Below are 19,718 nucleotides of genomic sequence, written 5' to 3' on the forward strand. Positions count from 1 at the left end.
CAAGATAAATAAAATGAAAGCATTATAGCATGTAAATAAACACCCAACTCATTATATATGCCTTGGGAAAATCCTCTCAAGAAAAACCTAGTTTCCAAAATAGACCCATTATATTATCAATATATTTTTATTATAATATATTATTATTGGTTCTCTATCAAGAGAAAGAAAAGATCAAATCTATCACCTCCAATACACACTCTCTAATTGATGAACAATCTCGTAGCATCATAATCATACTCCAATTCCATGACCAAAATAAAGAAGAGATCAACACTCTTCAACCATAGAGAAAATATAGTACCATAACCCTTTCCAACCATTTCCTTTAGATAAATATCACATTCCAAGCACTCTTTAAACATACAATAATATCAAATGCACCCAAGTAAACTTTCAAATTTTGATTCCTAAGTTCAAATTTAAATCCGGAGGCATTACAACCTCCAAGGCAAGAGACACATGTTTATTAATTTAATTATTGTACTTAAGATGAAATATCTTCACATGATCTCCTCATATATAATGCATTTCACTAGTGTTACATACAACATGGAAAATGTTTCTCTACCCAAAATATGACATCCTATTCCAAGATGGACATATTAATAAAATATTAAATATTCTATATAAGATGTATAATACCTTTATAAACATTCTCCCATTTATATATGTTACATAAGGGGTCAAATATAGAAAAAAAATGGCATTGAGGAAAAAGTATCCCCATAACCACCCTACATATTTTGTATTTCTTGGGGAACATGAACATATGTAAATAAATCACAACATCCAAAACTACACATCCATTTGATCTAACCACATGTGAAAGTAGTATTCTCTACCGCTAAGTGACATTTTAATGACCACATTGATCATAATTATATCTTTGTGTGTATCTTTGAGGAAATAAAAGTACACATATGAAACTAGAAGATTCACACAAACATTATGGACGGTGGAAATTATATGTCTACAATAATTATATCTTGATATATATACAATTTACAACACAAGATTATAAGAAAAATATATTATTTACAAATATTTATTTCCACATCTAGGGAATTAGTCCATAGAAAATACCCATTAGTTGTATTTATCAAACTCATCCTTAGAATTGACTCTATAGATAAAGACAAAATCATCCTAAAAGTTGAAATTTATATAGTTCAAGACTCATTTACATGATAAAACAAAGAACAACTAGGATACATTTGAAAAATAGGTGGGTTGGACTTATCGTACCATTATCCATTGAGTATGATGAAATCACATCCAAATATAGGTTTAGGTTCCTCAAACTTTCTATTGAAACCTCACCAAGGGACTTTCCACTCTAATACTTTCTCTTTATACACCAAAGATTTTCCTAGCCTCATCCAATATATCTAAGGAAACCAACTATGTAACTGATTCTCTCTGTAATATTGGGGAAATATGATTCACAAGTTTATGCATGCAAACAAGGAATCTATTTCAATGCCCTACCTTACATTGGAAGGAAGATGATCCACTATGCTTAAGAAGGTTAAAGCACTAAGTGGATGCAATGATCCTTTGTTGTTGAGTTGAAATATGAAATGTAATTGTAGGGAAGAATGAACGAGGAGAAAGTAAGCTAAAACAATAGTTTTATGCATGTATAGGAAGACAAGTAGTTGAAAACCCGATATAAAAGATTATGTGACAATACAAACTATAACTAACCCGCATTCAAAATTTGAGGCAAAAGTGCAGGAACTTAGTCACCCAAATCGTCTTGCTCATAGGACTTAGTTGCCTAGCTTGGCTTGCTCCAATTAGTTTCAACTATGATGAATTGTATATTATAGATCTCTGTCTAATTACTCTGCACCTCTTTCTGTAGCTTCCTCACCTATTTATACACAACAAAAAAGAGACAAAATATTGGGTAGAAAGGGGTTCGCCTAAATCAAACCCTAGCTTTAGGAATTAACCTTGAAATTGTATTGAATTGAACTTGAATTGAAAGAGTGTTGCTAGGTAGTAGAGCTAGAAATAAAAATGGAATGCTTGAATGTAAATGATTATACCTTCAATAGGCGATGCAATTCTCTTAGGATAATTTCACTATGTGTAGATGCAATAACATGATCAAACATCATGAAATCATAAAACAATGCTTGAAGATACCTTGAAGTAGCTTGATTCTCCTTGAATCAGATCTTCTCTCAAGGAAGAATGATTACTCTTGAATTGGATGATAATGCTAGCATGAGATAAAATGATGAAAATGAATTGAAAGAGATGCCTTATATACCTCATCAAGCATTTTAGGGCACAAAAATTGGAGTAGGCCGAAATGAGAAACAAATTACCACTCAACCAAGCTAACCATTAAGTGGTTTTAATTTGACCCAAGACATCGAGAAATGGGGCACCTAGGGTACCTTTCCCTTGGGAGTGAGGCACCTAGGGAACCTTTCTCCTAGGAGTGGGTGTTGGCAACAATGCAACAAACTGAGAGGGGGGGTGAATTAGTTTGCTCAAAAAATTTCTACAACTAAACCACAAATCAGATCTAAAACTTAACAATGAAAGCATAAAATATCACCATGTCAACAAAACGCACAACACCAAGATTTTTGATGTAAAAACTCGGTTAAGAAAAAAACCATGATGGGAACACACCCACAATCAGATAATACCCTGTTAGGAGTAAGTGAAATATTACAACATTTGGGGAATGCACATGCATTCATGAACACTACCTAGATCTCACTGCTCAAATAAAAAAAATCCAGAGGGCTACAACCCTTAGGGAAGTCTTGATAACTTACACAAAGCATTCAAATTACATCTAGAGAATCATGAACTGATGAAATAGCATCTCCACATACCTGAGTATAGTTCCAGTTAAGCTTACTGTCTCATCTACTCTGCAACACATTTCTTCACACTACCGAAGGATCAAACACTTGTTCACACACTTATTCAATAACAAACATTCGAATTCACTAGAAGATACCTCACACAATGATTATTACATATATTTGTACAAGACATCAACCTATATTTCAAGGTCAGCTCACTATACACTACATATTACAAAAATATAATCACACAAACTCTATGATAATGAATGAGTTGGTTTAGTATGGACCCAAACAACCACCACAAATATGAAACACCTCCAAGAATTACGTGTCGACATGCTACAACACCATGAATGTCACATAACACAAAGAACATCACTGAACTGAAGATAATCATGAATAACATGCACAACGATCAATGCGGACCAACAATACACATAGCACACAATCTAGAAACATCCACAAGCAACATGAATCACACCGCAACAACCACAACAACTCGCATCACAAGAATCATCATCAACATTATACTGAACCTCAAGAACATTCACAAAACTGACTATCAAACTGAAAGATTCACTTGTAGAGTTACAAATCATGAACCACTTGAACTGAAGACACACATCAACATCCAAAACGCATCCCACACATCTACAACTAAAGATATTGCAATTCTAGAGAAATACACAAAATTTATCGAACACTGCCAAATACTGAATAAGTATACCAGATCACATAACTCAATCAAATGAACATGCAAACCACTGAAACTTCTAATGAATCAGCTAGAGATACTTATCACAAACCCCATTAAACCATATCAACTCATCTGCAATACACAGGATAAACCAACTCATCTAATCTGACTGCAAAACTGAAACATACAGAGAAATATGTTGACATCAATGACAACTCTTCACTCTATCAACAATATCCAACAATCCCCCCCTTTGGCATTGATGGCAACATATAAATCTGAAAAACAATCAATGTAAAGAAATATTTAACTCGCAATAATCTCCCCCTTAGATCAATACTCAAATCTCTACTAAAGAATCAACTCGCAATAATCTCCCCCTTAAATCAATACTCAAATATCTACTCTACCCCAAAATGCTTCAGGGTTTTTCACATTCTCTTTTCTCACTTTGACATCAATGAATAAGGCTCAAATATGAATCATACCATTGACTACTCCCTCTAAGCAGCAGCCATAACTTATCAATCCGGATCACAAGATATCTTTGTGAAGTTCATTGGATTAATAAAAATCCATGCATCTTAGTTCTTATCAGGAGGGGAAATCACCCCTAACTCGTCTCTAAGAAACTCAAAAGTATCTTTAGGAAAGTGATTCGTAAAGATGTCTGCAATCTGTCTTCTTTCTCACTCAACTTCTCTCTCAAGAAATGAAACTTGATAGATATATGCTTAGTCTTAGAACGCAGTACCAGATTCTTAAAAATATTGATAGAACTTGAGTTATCATAGTATATAACAATAGGATCATCTTAAATAAGTCCTATATCCTTTAAATTTTTCTTCGTCCAAATTACCTTAGTACAATTTCTAGTAGCAACAATGTATTCAACTTCTGCAGTAGATAAAGAAATAACATTCTTCTTCTTACTTGTGCATGACACTAATTTCTTACCCAAAAATAATGCACCACCTGTAGTGCTCTTCTGGTCATCGACATCACCTGCCCAATTAGCATCTGTAAGAGAACTCAAAATAAAGTCATCATTCTTAGGATACCTCAAACCAAAATCAACAGTTCCTTTCAAATATCTGAATATCCTTTTCACAACAGTGACATGAGTTTCCTTAGGATCAACTTGAAATCTAGCAACATGACACAAAACATTCATGATATCAGGTCTAGTCTGAGTCAAATACAACAATCCACTAATCATAGATATGTATCTGGTTTGATTAGCTTTCAGAGAATCATCATCCTTGGTCAATTTACATCCGATTACCATAGGTGTACCAATAGACTTAGAATCTTCAAATCCAAATTTCTTCAACAATTTCTTCACATACTTGCTTTGAGATATGAAAATACCTTTGTCTCATTGAGTAATTTGAAATCCTAGAAAGAATTTCATTTCACAGCTCATAGAAATCTCAAATTCATTCTGCATCTCTTCAACAAACTTCTTACACAAACAATCATATCCTCCAAAAATAACGTCTCGAACAAAAACTTCAACAATCAAAATGTTATCCTGATCAACTTGAAATAGAAATTACTATCAGCAATTACCTTTATTGAATCCAAGCTTCATCAAATACTTGTCCAATCTAGCATACCAAGCTCTAGGGGATTGCTTCAATCCATACAATGATTTCTTCAACCAGCAAACCATGTCCTTTTCATCTGTCAACCGAAATCCATCTTTGTTGCTCAACATAGACTTCTTCCAACTCACCATTAAGAAAGGTTGACTTGACATCCATTTGATAAAACTTGAAATCTTTGTGAGTAGCATAAGAAAAATAATCTAACAGCTTCAATTCTATCCATTGGAGCAAAAGTATCCTCATAGTCAATACCTTCCATCTGTGGAAAACCTCTACAGACAAGTCTAGCTTTGTTTCTAACAACTTCACCCTGTTCATTCAACTTATTCCTGAATACCCATTTAGTTCCAATCACATTTCTATCCTTAGGTCTAGGAACAAGGATCAATGTATTATTATTTTCAATATGATTCAGTTTTTCTTCCTTTGATTTAATCCAATTTTCATCTTTACATGCTTCATCAACACCTTTAGGTTCAATCTTAGAAATCAAACAAATTTCTTCAGCAGTCACACCAAAAGATCAACTTGTTAATTCCTGATACATCCAATAAACTTATAGAATCCATAGGAGGTGATTAAGCCATGTCACAAACCTGAGCACTGCACTACACAACACAAGGAGGCCAAGGGCACATACCTTGCAACAATCCCTCTAGTGCAAGTGAGGGGTTTGAACCTGTGACCAAGCTCTGATACCACTTGTTACAAGTGCGGTTGACGTTGCACCAAAATATCGACTTGTTAATGCCTGATACAACCACTAAAATTATAGAATCCATAGGAGGCGGTTAAGCCATGTCACAAACCCAAGCACTGCATTGCACAACATAAGGAGACCAAGGGCACACACTTTGCAACAGTGGGCTGCCTAGGACACCTTTCTCCTAGGAGTGGGGCACCCAAGGCACCTTTCTCCCTCTAGCATAGACCCAAATTTAAACCCAAGGTCCAAAATTCCAAGGAGAGGCTAGGAATAAATGTAAATTGAGTTTTGAGGTCGAGATAAATTATAGGACACACATGTTAAAGCAGGGCCTAGATAGGTGAGAAATGAGGAGATGAAAGAATTAAAGGACACACCTATGTTATAAAGGCCCATTTAAGATTTTAATGTAGAGAAGGGTGGTTATATTGAAAACCAACTCAAACAACATTCTTCCAAAATCTTAACACCTCAAATAAAGTGGTTTTCTTCATAATTTGACACTAGGCCTTGTAGGACAACAAAGAAGGTTTTTCTAGCATAATTTCCCAACCAGGTTCAAATATAGAATCTAATAACTATTTAGGATACCCTTTTTAGAATATTACAACATATCCAATTTGCAGGTGGGGTTGTTTTGGAACAAAACCCTAAAAAAATGACTATTATTTCTACAACTAGGGCTAATTAGGACAACAAATTGGGTTTTTCGACCATTATTTTTAGTGCAAGAATGATATCAAGAATTTAAAGATGGTTTTAGACACCCATTTGGTCTTTATACAATATATCTCAAAATCAAGGGTGGTCACTTTGCACAAAACCCTTCAAAATCTGACTTGTTTGCTCACTATTACCCTAACTAGGGTTTTAGATCTGTTTGTTAAGAAAATGCCATAACTTTTGATCTACTCAATGAAATGAAGTGAAACCAAATGTTTTGGAAACTAGATTCAATCCTCCATCTTCAATCGGTCTCAAGCCAATATAGGTCTGTACAAGGACATACAACATGCTACAACAAGATTGTTACTGGGAAAATCTAAAAATTGCAACAAACGTTCATAACTTTCGACAATGACATAACCCATTGATAATAGTTTCTTCCTCTAGGGGTTTTAGAATGGGAAAGTGCATGTAGGGGTAGGGAGTGGCTAGGTATTTTGATGATGTTGTAGGGGATGATTCAGATGGGGAGGATGGCACTTTGGGTTCCTTTGTGGTGCGACTGGTTCTTGTTCTTCTTGTCTTTGCCTCTATTTTTGCTATCTAGGACGAGTGTTGGTATAGGGTGTGGTTTAACCCTAGGGTTTCGGTGGTGGCTATGGAGGTTTTTGGAGATAGATGGGGGATGTTGAGGCTATTCTTATCCTTTTTCCTTGGTTTGGATGTCACAACCTTTGGTTTGGAGGGTTGGTTGGTGGGCTGTGGCTGTGTCTTCTTGGCACCAACATGTATTTTCCCTTGCCCTTGTTTGGAGGTCTTTCTCTGGATATCTGTTAGACCTGCCCTCTTTGGAGGTCTTGTTTTGTGTGTAGGGCTTGGTAGTTGTTAAGTTGTTGTTTTCCCTCCTTGTGGGCCTTGCGTTTTTCCTATTGTGTGTCTCTCTTGATACACTTGGTGGGTTTTCTATGTTGGTTTTTCTTCTTATGAGATGGGTTGTTCTGGAATGCTATTTCTTTTGGGCTCACTAGTTTCCATATGGGAGGCTCCATCCTTGTTCTGTGGGGTCATGTAGAAGCTATTTCTACCCTGACTGGTTGATCTTCATGGCTGAATATTTGAGGGCCTCATCCCTGTTCTCAACTTCTTATCTTCCTCTTTTTTGGAACTTTGATGGTTTCCTGGTCTATCATCTCTCCTTTCTCTCCTCTATTATTCTTTATCTTTCAGAAGAGGTTTTGTTGTTTTGGATTCCTTATGAACCTCAGTGGTTAGGGTTTTCTATTTTGAAGGGGTTTTGTTCTCTTTGTTCTTATCTTGTGAGCCAAGATGCTATCTTTGATGGGGGATTTATTTTCTCCATTCTCTTTGTTTTCTAGGCCTTGACCTTTGTGCTTCATTTTTTGCATCTTTGTGTTACTTTGGTCTTTCCTATAGAGGTGGTCCTATCTTATATTGAGGGGGAGATGAATGTGGTTGGAGTTGACCTCTCTCCTATTAAGGTGAAGTTTGATACTTCAGGTGTTTCTTGGAAGTGCTATTGGGGGGTTGATGGAACCCTATCTCTTGGCTATAAAGGTGCTGACGTTGGTCTTCTTGCTAGCTTTCTTTTTTCTCGTATAGAGGTGGAGATTTGGATGGGCAAGTTCTTCTCAGTGTTGCATATTTTCAAGCATATGGTTATGGGAGTCATGTTAAAGCCCATGGTGGTTGAGGGAGCCCAAAAAAACCCTATGTTTTTTCTCTTGTAGGGATAGGCTGGATGTTAGTAATTTTTAAGGGCCCAGTTTGGCCAGTATTGGTTTTTGATTAGGATTGGGTTCTGTGGTTTATTGTGGCCCAAAGATTCTATTATAGGTTAAGGGAGCCTGGGAAAACCCTTCTTGTTGGTTGAGGGTGCCTGAAAAAACCCTCATTCTTTATTTTCTAAGGTCTATTATTTTTTGACTTAGACTTTCTTCTTGTGCCAACCTTTGGTGTAATGTTCATCTTTTCATGGGTGGTTGGTGTTTGGTTGACTATGGCTGCTTGTAATTTTTATTTATTCTTTGTGCAACCTTTGGGTTTTGGGAGATGGATTCCTGTAAGTCCCAAAGGTTTCAGGTCCTTTATAAAAACTGTAGTCTGCTGCCAGGTAGTCTAGTCCATCTTATGATTGCATATCTCTATTTGTAAGGGTTTCAGGTGCCCTTCAAAACCTTGTTTATCCTAATAAAAAATATTCATAACTTCCCCAAAAGTCAATGAAATTGAGTGAAACAAAAAGGAAAAGAAAGTATATTCGACGGTATTTCATCCCCAATCATTTCTAGATCAATATCAATTCATACAAACATGTACAATGCAAAGAAATAATGAGGAAATGTTTAGATTTGTAGAAAACAAAGATATTTTTATTATTCCAAGTTCAAGATTTTAAATAGTCACCATCTCCAATCACCTCTCCCTTTGTGTTATACCTTAATTAGCCTTTTTAAAGGCATTTATAATGGTTACAACTAATTTTTCAAGTTATGACCATTCATCTTCCCATACAAACCAAAAAATGCAAAGTTGCATGACAATATTTTGACAAACATGACAACTTTTACAATATTTTTCATATGGCCCAAAAATGACCTCCTAAGACTCAAAATAAATACACACAAGTTCAAAATGGTCGATCAAACCATAATATTAAAGCAAAATTGACAAAATTGCCTCATGGAGGCATGAACCCAACTAGGTGCTCCTGCACCATACTCATGAGAAAGAAAGACTTAGGCTCCACTTGAATGCAGGATAGAAACATGAGAACCATGCTTGAAATATTTTGACTAATGTCTTTAAATCCTTACATATTGTCTTCTTTGAAATAGTACGATGACTTCTTCATCTTTTACTTGAGGTTTCTTGTCTCTCAAGTTTCCAATCTTATCAAAAGCACTTTGTCTTCTCTCATTGTCTCTAACTATCATGTCAACAAGTATGGATTCTTGATCAGTGTTAATTCCCTCTTCTAAAAGAAGTAAATCATAACTAATCTTGGTACCTTTAACATTGCACTCCTTGATATCTGTAACCCTCTTTTGTTGCTCCACTTGTAGTTGATGTTTGTCTAATTGTCTAAATTCCATCTGCAACTCAGTTTGATCATTATGTTGCTCCATACTTCCCTTTTCCCTCAAGCATTTCTTGCTCAAATTTGCAATCTCTTTCCCATAAATTATTAAGCCTTTATGATCTAAATTCCTTTCATTTACAACCTCCTAGACAAATGCATTATTTGTATAGACACCATCTCTTTCTTTAGACACATCACATTCCTCATTTTGTTTGTCATAGACTGCTGTATATGACAAACCAACCCTTCAAAAAAAACTAGAGGGTGACTAACATATCTCCTTGAAAGCAAAAAATCAGAAAACTTATCAACCATTTTGTCTACATGATCATTCAATACACCTTGAACTTCCCAAGCTAACTCTTCTATGCTTGTTGATGTCAAAACACTCTTAGGTTTGCTTACCATTGTATTACCTACCTTTTACTCTTTCTCAAATGGCTTTTTCTCTTCCTTCATCAACAAAGACTTCCAAATGTCGGGTTCTTCCATCCTATCTTGCATTCCTCTCTTCTAAATGATCTTCTTGATAGGCCACTTTACCTTCTTTCTTATTGGTAAATGCCAACCATTTGCTTGGTTTTCATTTTTCAAGCAAATGCTACATCTCAAGTTCCTATATTTTTCCATTTCTTCCAAGGATTGTCTCAACCTTATTATCTCTTTCTAAATTCTTACTTGTTCTGCCTTCTCATCTTTCTTCTTCATCTCTCTTTTCTCTTTTCTTTTCTCTTGTTTCTTGCTTGGTACCTCCTAACTCTGCAAGTCTCCACTGACTAATCTTCTCAAAATTCCCATTATTCTTCTACAAGCAATCCTCTTTCACCTTGCTTCTTCTTGTCTTCATGATACTCACCTTAGGCCCATTTATTTTCCCTTGGCCTAGTCTTTTGGTATCCAGGTTCTTCCTTTAACTTGCAAAAAGACAATACACAAACTTTACTTGCCTATATCTTTGGGCTCTGATACCAGTTTGATCTAGAGAAGGGTGGTTGTATTCAAAACCAACTAAAACAACATTTTGTTAAAATCTTAACACGTCAAATAAAGTAGTTTTCTTCACAATTTGACACTAGGCCTTGTAGGACAACAAACATGATTTTTCTAGCATGATTTCCCAGCCAGGTCTCAAATCAAGAATCTGATCACCATTTAGGATACCCTTTTTTTCATTTACAATATATCCAATTTTCAAGTGGGGTTGTTTTGGAACAAAATCCTAAAAAATTGACTGCTATTTCTGCAACTAAGGCTAATTAGGACAACAAATTGGGTTTTTTTCGGCCATAATTTTTAGTGAAATCATGATATCAAGAATACAAACATGGTTTTAGACACCCATTTGGGCTTTATACAACATACATGAAAATCAGGGGTGGTCACTTTGTATGGAACCATTCAAAATTTGACTTGTTTGCTCACTATTACCCTAACTAGGGTTTCAAACTTGTTTGTGAAGAAAATGCCATAAATTTTGATCTAATTAATGAAATGAAGTGAAAAAAAATGTTTTGGAAACTATATTCACTCCTCCTTTATCTCTAATTGGTCTCAAGCCAATATAGGTCCGTACAAGGATATACACCATGTTGCAACAAGACTATTACAGGGAAAATCTAGAAATTGCAGCCACCAAAACATTCATAACTTCCTCAAAACTCAATGAAATTAAGAGAAAGAAAAAGAAAAAGAAATAATATTCAATAGTATTTAATTCCCAATCCTTTATAGATCAATATCAATTCATACAAACATGTACAATGCAAATAAACAAGGAAATGTTCAGATTTGTAGAAAACAAAGATATTTTTATTATTCCAACTTCAAGATTTTCAATATTCACCATCTCCAACCACCTCTCCCTTTGTGTTAAAACTTACCAAGCCTTTTTAAAGGAATTTACAATGGTTACAACCAACTTTTCAAGTTATGACTGTTCATCTTCCCATACAAATCAAAAAATGCAAAGTTGCATGACAATATTTTGACAAACATGACAACTTTTATAATATTTTCCATATGGCCCAAAAATAACCTCCTAAGACTAAAAATTGATACAAATAAGTTAAAAATGGTCTAAAAGGCCTTATTACATGATCAAAACAAAAAATTAAAGCAAAATTGACAAAATTGCCTCATGGAGGCATGAACCCAAGTAGGTACTACTGCACCAGATTTTGGTGAGATTAATTAAGAGAGGACCCATAATATTAAATCAAATATTAATTTAAATTAATAAAAGTTCCTATAATGCACAGAGGAATGAGATATACTAAAATGAGTACAAGGAGAGTGTGAAATTGGACACCTAATTAAAGGCATACAATTTATGACACTACAATCTCATGCCAATCAAAACTCAAACAATAAGACTATAATATCTAGGAATGTATCTCTTCATGACAAGATAATCATTGCAATAAAGTTTACAATATTATCCCCAAATCATAACCAATGCTCCTGCTACATACATGAAAAAATATAGAATAAAAAAACACTCTTTTTTTTTCCTTAATTAGGTCATCTATTTTTATCCAATATATTTTTACAAAAGAAAATAGATCACATGTGCCAAAAATCCTACTCAAGGCCAAAATATAACATGACACAATTATACATTACCACCAAAAACTCATATTGAAAGTAATCTAAAGCCACCCATGAATCATGATAAACCTTTGAGAAATTCTTAAACATAACCATGTCATTCTATAATTCTAACTATGCAACAAGAACTTCACAAACATGCTTCTCTTAAAATTAAAATATCACCCAATCTTAACATAATCAAAGAACTCAAATTTCTAGGATCTCCCAAAAGGAAATTAGAACCACCATCTTCAAAACTAAGAAGATAATCTAATATTCACCCATGCGACTTGAGATCTAATTCATGTGATAATTCAACATATAGAAAAAAGACAAAAATTAGTCCAATAACAAGCTATAATATTAAACTTGAGTTATAAGTTAAAAGAAAATTACAATATAAGCAATCTCACTTCCAAAAGTACATCATGAATTATGATCCAACATTACCTACAAAACTTTAGCTATCTTAACCGTTATAATATTTGTAAGGATTTCTAACTGTACACAACATACATGTAACCTAACAAGAAAAATAAAACATTCAAGATTTATGAGGATCTTATGGCTAATATACAATTTTATACAATTTGTAGATGTTATTCATTATATAAGAAAATGAACAATTATTTAAAAATAGAGGAAATATAATGAATTATACTAACTTCAACGGGGAAGAAGTTGTTTTCATTCTATTTTTTGAAGTAGATATGTGTATCAACTTGCCAAATTTTAATTTTTGGGACTCTATCAATGGGGATATTGAAATGTATGACTTATTCTATGTCCAGTCATAAATACTTCCCAAGATTTATAGTATAATTAGAGATGATTGTGAAGTGGAATATGACAGTATAATTTTAGATGTAAAAAAATTGCCACATTTTAATGAAAATTGAATCTTGAAGATGAAGAGAAAGGATAAGATATAGTGATGTGAATGTGTAAGATTATGCATAAGAGTAGGTGATTGATAATGAGAGTAACACTTACAAATCTTTCACTTAGCTTGTAAATACTATGGAAAGTATGCAAATTATTGTAAAAACAGTGGTTGTAAAAATTGTGTTTACATGATAATATTGGCTTAGCTTAAAAATCCAATTATTCCCTTTCATCCATCTTCAATATGTAGCTTAGAAATATTATTAAATTATTTCTAAAATAGATGTTCTCTTCTTTGGGAACAAATATTCTTATAAAAAATACGACAAAGTAATGATAGATGAGGTATCGAGTATTAGAGATAACCTTGAAGAATATTAGATAGTGGTGATTCCTAAATGTGTAGAGACATATAGGTCTACTGAGGTGTCACAAGGACTTGATGATTGATAATGAGGGTAACACTTACAAATCTTTTACTTAGCTTGTAAATACTATGGAAAGTATGCAAATTATTGTGAAAATAGTGGTTGTAAAAGTTGTGTTTAAATGATAATATTGACTTAGCTTCAAAATCCAATTGTTCCCTTTCATCCATCTTCAATATGTAGCTTAGAAATATTATTAAATTATTTCTAAAATAGATGTTCTCTTCTTTGGGAACAAATATTCTTATAAAAAGTATGACAAAGTAATGATAGATGAGGTATCAAGTATTAGAGATAACCTTGAAGAATATTAGATAGTGGTGATTCCTAAATATGTAGAGACATATAGGTCTACTAAGGTGTCACAAGGACTAAAAGATAATGAAGGTTTTACCCTCATCAATGACAGTTTATTTATGCTGGTTTAGAAATTTTTAATATTTCTTTATTTTCAAGAGTATTAAAGGTACCTTTTAAAAGCCTTAACACTTTAATTATATTAAGACCTTTCACACATTCATAATATAATATGTGGTTTTAAAATTTATTATATTTTGGTAGATGTCCATAAGATTAAATTTTTAATTTTTATATCTTAGTATTAAAGAATATTAATACTTATTTATTTTGCCTATATGAAATGTATTTTAAATTTTTATGATTATATTTTTTGTCATTTGATAATAAATTTTAATTTTTATAGGAAATAAATTTTTATCAATGATATTGTTGAAATCATATAATCTTCGACATCATTTTACAACTCATTATTTTTTCCTTCAAGGAATATTTTTTAAATATAAATCAAATTGTCATGTTTTATGTAGGTTATAATTTTGACTTAGGTGAGCTTATATATGAACCACCAAGAGATGGTCCAACAATATGGGAGATTGGCTATCCTAATCGTTCTGCAATGGAGTTTTATGTTCCAGATCCAAATCCTAAATACATTAATAAGCTTTACTTAAATCACCCAGAAAAGTAAGTGAACGTTTCCTATTCCTTTTTAGTTTTAGAGATCAATAAATTTTTTTGTAGATATAAGTGATTCCAAATTATGAATGTACTATATCAATACAAAAAAAGACACACAAGGATATACAAAGATATAGAATGGAACCTTAAGAACATACAAATATTAGATACATAGAGACAACATTGTAATTCGATAAAATTGGCATAGCATCTCAAATGAATCTAAGGATAAAAAATATATTAAAAAATGATTATAATTTTAGTCCAATCATTTCAAGATAATCCATACTTAAAATCCTTTTATAGAATTTCATTAGAAGAATGATATATTATTTATAGATATATAGCATATGTGAAATTCTCATCTATAAAATATGTTGTAATCAGTTTAGGATGATATTATGTGATGATATGTAGATGAAACATATTAAGAGCATTGACAATGCTTAGTTTTGGTTATAGTAGACGTAGAACATGACTGCAGTTATCTAAATTGGATTAACTGATGTAGGAGCATTAAGGAAAATGGGTAATCCACATCAACCAAAAATAAAAGAGATTTCATTTTAAGTTTTGTGGTATGTATTAGTTTTCAAATTTTGGGGTGCATTTTTTTTTTTTTTGGTGTTGATGGATGGTTAAAGAAGAAATGTGGTTACAATATCTTTGGCATACAAAAATCCATTTGCAAGTTTTTTTTTTCTTTATCTAAAATAGAAATGAATAAACTAATATCCTTCTTTTCCAGTGTGCAAATGCGAGAGGAGAATGAAAGATTAATTGGGAAATGAAAATGTTGAAAGCCAATGCCATTTTTCATTTTTGGTTTTGTGCTAATAAAAAAATGTAGATTTAAAAAAAAACCCAACACTATGCTAGCCTAGAAGGTGAGGAGCTAAGGTGTGAGAAAGTTGGAGAAATTAAGTGTCAAAAATGTTAAGAAAAAAGTGAGTGATTCAACATGGAGAGAGAGAGAGAAGAAAGGTGTGTGTGAATTACAAGGAAAATGCATGTAAAAATAGAGGAAGAAGATAATTGCATGGGGAACGAAAGTGTGACAAAATAGAATACAAGTAAAAAATTATATTTTTGTACATAGTGGAAGAAAAGACAAACCCAAGAAGAGAGGGAATAAATATGTATAATATACAAAAATACAAAAAAGTTTAGTGTGAAGGTAGGGGAGTAGAGGTGTACAAATGGAAACATAGAGGTGTGTAGATACATGAATGACAAATAAAAAAAATTAAGCAATGAAATAATCATGATTTGTGTTTGTAATTATTCATCAAATAATAAATTAAATTGTTGAATCTAGTTGTGATAATTTAGGTTGTTTGAGTTGAATTTGAATTTCTTTCATTCTACATAATTCACTAGGCTAGGAAGAATCCTAAATTTTGAATTACATCATTTGGTATTAGAGTAGGTAGCTGGAGTTAGAGTTCCATAAATCAAGTCCTAATTTTTTTTTATTGTAGATCGTAAAGAAGAGATATTGCAAACCTGCAACTATAGAGAACTTGCTTGAGATGACATACAAGATGTGTTCACAAAGGTGTGACGCCAAGAGGTGCAAAAGCAACACTTTTGTATATGTTGAAAGACATCACAACAAGGTTGGATGCAAAGAAAATGACACAAAGGAGATGATTTTTGATGGTGGACATCAGTGATAATGATGAAGAAGAAGTAGCATCTGAAATTAATGTACAAGATGAAGATGAAAGTGAAGTATTGAGAAGCTTTTTTGAAAGCAATGGGAAAAATTAGTAGAAAGTGTTGGTTTGAACCTCCTAATTTTAATGGAAATTTGAATCTAGAAGAATTTATGGATTGAATATCAGAGATGGAGAAGTATATTTACTATGAGTTGATTGAAGACCTAACAAATAGTGAAATTTTCATGCACAAAATTGAAGTGACATGCATCTTTATGGTGGGATCACTTGTAAACTGATAGGAAAAAAAAAGGAAAAGACAAAATGAAATCTTGGGAGAGAATGGTGATGAAGCTGAAGGCAAAATTTATTCCTACAAATTACCAAATCAACTTGTTCAAAAATTTACAAAATTTGAAGCAAAGAGAAAAAAATGTGCAAAAATACACTAAGGAGTTTTACAAATTGAATATCTTGCTAAACCCACGGTAGGAATGAGAGGGGGGTGAATCAGTCTAAAACACTTTAAATCTGATCTAACTGATAATAAACAATGATTTAGAATAATACTAAAATATCAACCATCCACACATGAACACCAGATTTATGTGGAAAAGGTCCAATTAGGGAAAAACCATGGTGAGAACCATACTCACAATATAAATATAATTGATTACAAACTATTAGGATTACAGACAAGGAGAAACATGCACTTGAAGGACTTGCAAGACTGAGGTCCACTACCTTAGGGAAAGATACATGGACTTGCTCAACTGAGGCACACTGCTTTAGGGTAAGATACAAAAGAGGCTTCCAAGAGACCCATTGCCTTTTGGAAATAAAAAGAATAGCATAATTGGTATGAGAAGAATCCCCTGATCATGAAATTATCCTTTAACCTCTATGTCAAGTGACCAACATTATGGAAAACATGTCTAATAATCACCACTATCACAACACACTATCCCAATGAGTGTATCACCTTCAAAGCTCTTCACTATCTAAATTTTACACATTATCAGTCTCAAGTCTTCTTGCATATCATTCACATTTGCTTCTCATCAATTACCACACTATCCCATACATAGATCACACATCCACACTCCTTACTATAAGATAGATCATCAAAAACCTAATTGAAGGTCGACCAATAACATAATAAACATTATTACAAGAATAAGCCACTAAGACCAAAATACTCAAGGCAACCCATTATAGGAGAAAGAGGAGACCTAAAAACATCACAATGCATCCTTCCAAGTCAAATCCAATGAACCACATGCACCAACACATCCTCCAAATTTGTCACCAAATGAAACATGTAGATAAACAATAAGGTTTAGCACATAGTCAACCAAAAGAAATCTTCTAATGTAAATTTCCTAACGCGGATCTCTACCCAACATGGTAAGAACCATAAATATGTTTTGACTCAACCTTCAATCCATATTTGGACAAAAAAGGTATGATCCAAATAAGATAATCCAATTAGACACATTGAACCATAACATAACTGAATATACCAAGCACAAACCAATACAACTCACTTTCAAAATAGGAGCACCACTAGAGAATGAACAGAGAAACATTGCATGAACTACACAAACATGTCCATGAAATTGCAACACAAAATTCACCATACTTGGAGGCTGCCAAATATTTTTTGAACTAGTCTTATAGACACCCTTATTGTCAGAGAATAGTAGCAACCAACTTCTACCAATGATATATTAAACATTGTTTCTTGCATGTATCAAGAACTCTTTTTCTTGCATATTGAACTTTCCACAACCAAAATTAAAACATCAAACTCAATAGCAACACCAAACACTAGAGAAATAAAACCTATAATAGAAAAAATCATATCCAGACCAAAATCCATCTGGACAACCAAGTTTTGCATCAATGACAACCAAACTTAGATCCAAACTCACATTTCCAACAATCTCCCCACTTTTCATTGAAGAAAAAAAATACTTCGCCTTCAAGAAATCATCTCCATTTCTCCCCCTTTGACATCAAAGACAAATACCACAATATGACATATGGATCATCCATCACCCAATAAACACCACATACTCCACTACTCCTCTTGAGAGTAGCATGGACATCAATCCAATATGAGACAAAGGATAAAATTTGAATCTCGCCTTGGAAAGATGCACCCCCCCACCCCCCACAAAAAAATAAAAAAAATGCATCTAGTTAGAGAAGGGAGGGGAAATAACCCCTAGTTTTAATTTGAGATACTCAAAAGTATCCTTCACCAATGATTTAGTAAAAATGTTTGTAACTTGTTCTCTTATAGAAATATACTCCAATTTGACTTTCCTTTCTGTAACCTTCTCTCTTAAGAATTGAAATATGTTTAAAGTTCTTTCAAATGCATTACCAAATTGTTTGAAATGTTTATAGAATTGGTATTATCACATGTGATGGGAATAGCTTCATCATACATCACTCCGATATCCTTAAGAGTCTATTTCATCCACATAACCTAAGTAGATCAAGAAGCTACTATAATGTATTTTATTTTTGTAATAGATAGAGATACTGAATCCTGCTTCTTACTCAACCATGAGACCAACCTATCTCCCAAGAAAAATTCACCACTGCTAGTACTTTTCCTATCATCAACACATCTGACCTAATCTGAATCTGTGTATTCTTTCAACATGAAGTCTCCATTCTTTTAATACCAGAGACCAAACTTTGGGGTACCTTTCAAATGTCTAAAAACCTTCTTCACTTCTTGCTCATGCGATTTCTTTAGACTAGCCTAAAATATTGCAACTAAACAAATAGCTTGCATAATTTCTATTCTAGAGGTGGTTAAGTATAAAAATCCTCCAATCATAGATATGTACTTCTTTTGATAAACTTCCAGAGATTTATCATCTTTTCTCAGCTTATAGCCAACAACCAAGGGAGTAGCAACCAATTTACAATTCTTCATTTGAAACTTCTTCAACATTTCTGTAAAGTGGAAAATTGAACCCTAGTGACTCCCCACCTAGGAGAGAGAAAGGAAGTCACTAGGATGATTTTCACTTGAGAGAAACTTTACATTCAAAAGAGGGACTTAAATCCACTAGGTCCAAATCCAAGGGGAACAAGGATATGAATTCCAAGTGGATTGCAAGGGTTGGAAAGTGATTTCCCCTCTTTTGTAAATAGATATGTTGACTATGTAGACAGGGGAGATAAAATGGATGAAAAAAGGAGCTACCAGTTCGAGAGCACATTGTAACTTTAGATATGAGATATTCAGACTAATATGGATCTTCCCTGCGAATTTGGAGAAAATTTGTCGAGACCATGTTGAAAGTGCACACGGTCCTCTGAAAAATCTGTGTGCCGAAAAGGGTTTTTTCCTCTCTGTAAATGTAGTCCAATCCTGCAATTATAGTTACGCACGTGCAACCTACACGCAAAAAAGAAGGGAAGAAAGGGTTCTGGATAGGGGTTTGCCTTAGTCAAACTCCGGTTGAGGAATCGGGCTTGAAAGAAAGTAATTGCAAATACTTAAATGTAAATGTAGGAAATGTATACCTTGTA

General features: G+C 33.4%; 1 protein-coding gene across 1 annotated transcript in view; it reads left to right on the top strand.

Moving 5' to 3' along the window:
• The window catches only part of LOC131079269 (probable rhamnogalacturonate lyase B), a 132,955-nt gene that overhangs the window by 42,608 nt on the left and 70,629 nt on the right, over positions 1-19,718 (top strand). The window contains exon 13 of the mRNA XM_058017176.2: positions 14,349-14,505. Coding sequence (XP_057873159.2) covers positions 14,349-14,505 — 157 coding nt within the window. The remainder of the gene's footprint in view (positions 1-14,348; positions 14,506-19,718) is intronic.

This window comes from Cryptomeria japonica, chromosome 4, assembly GCF_030272615.1.
Source record: "Cryptomeria japonica chromosome 4, Sugi_1.0, whole genome shotgun sequence".
Lineage (NCBI taxonomy): Eukaryota > Viridiplantae > Streptophyta > Pinopsida > Cupressales > Cupressaceae > Cryptomeria > Cryptomeria japonica.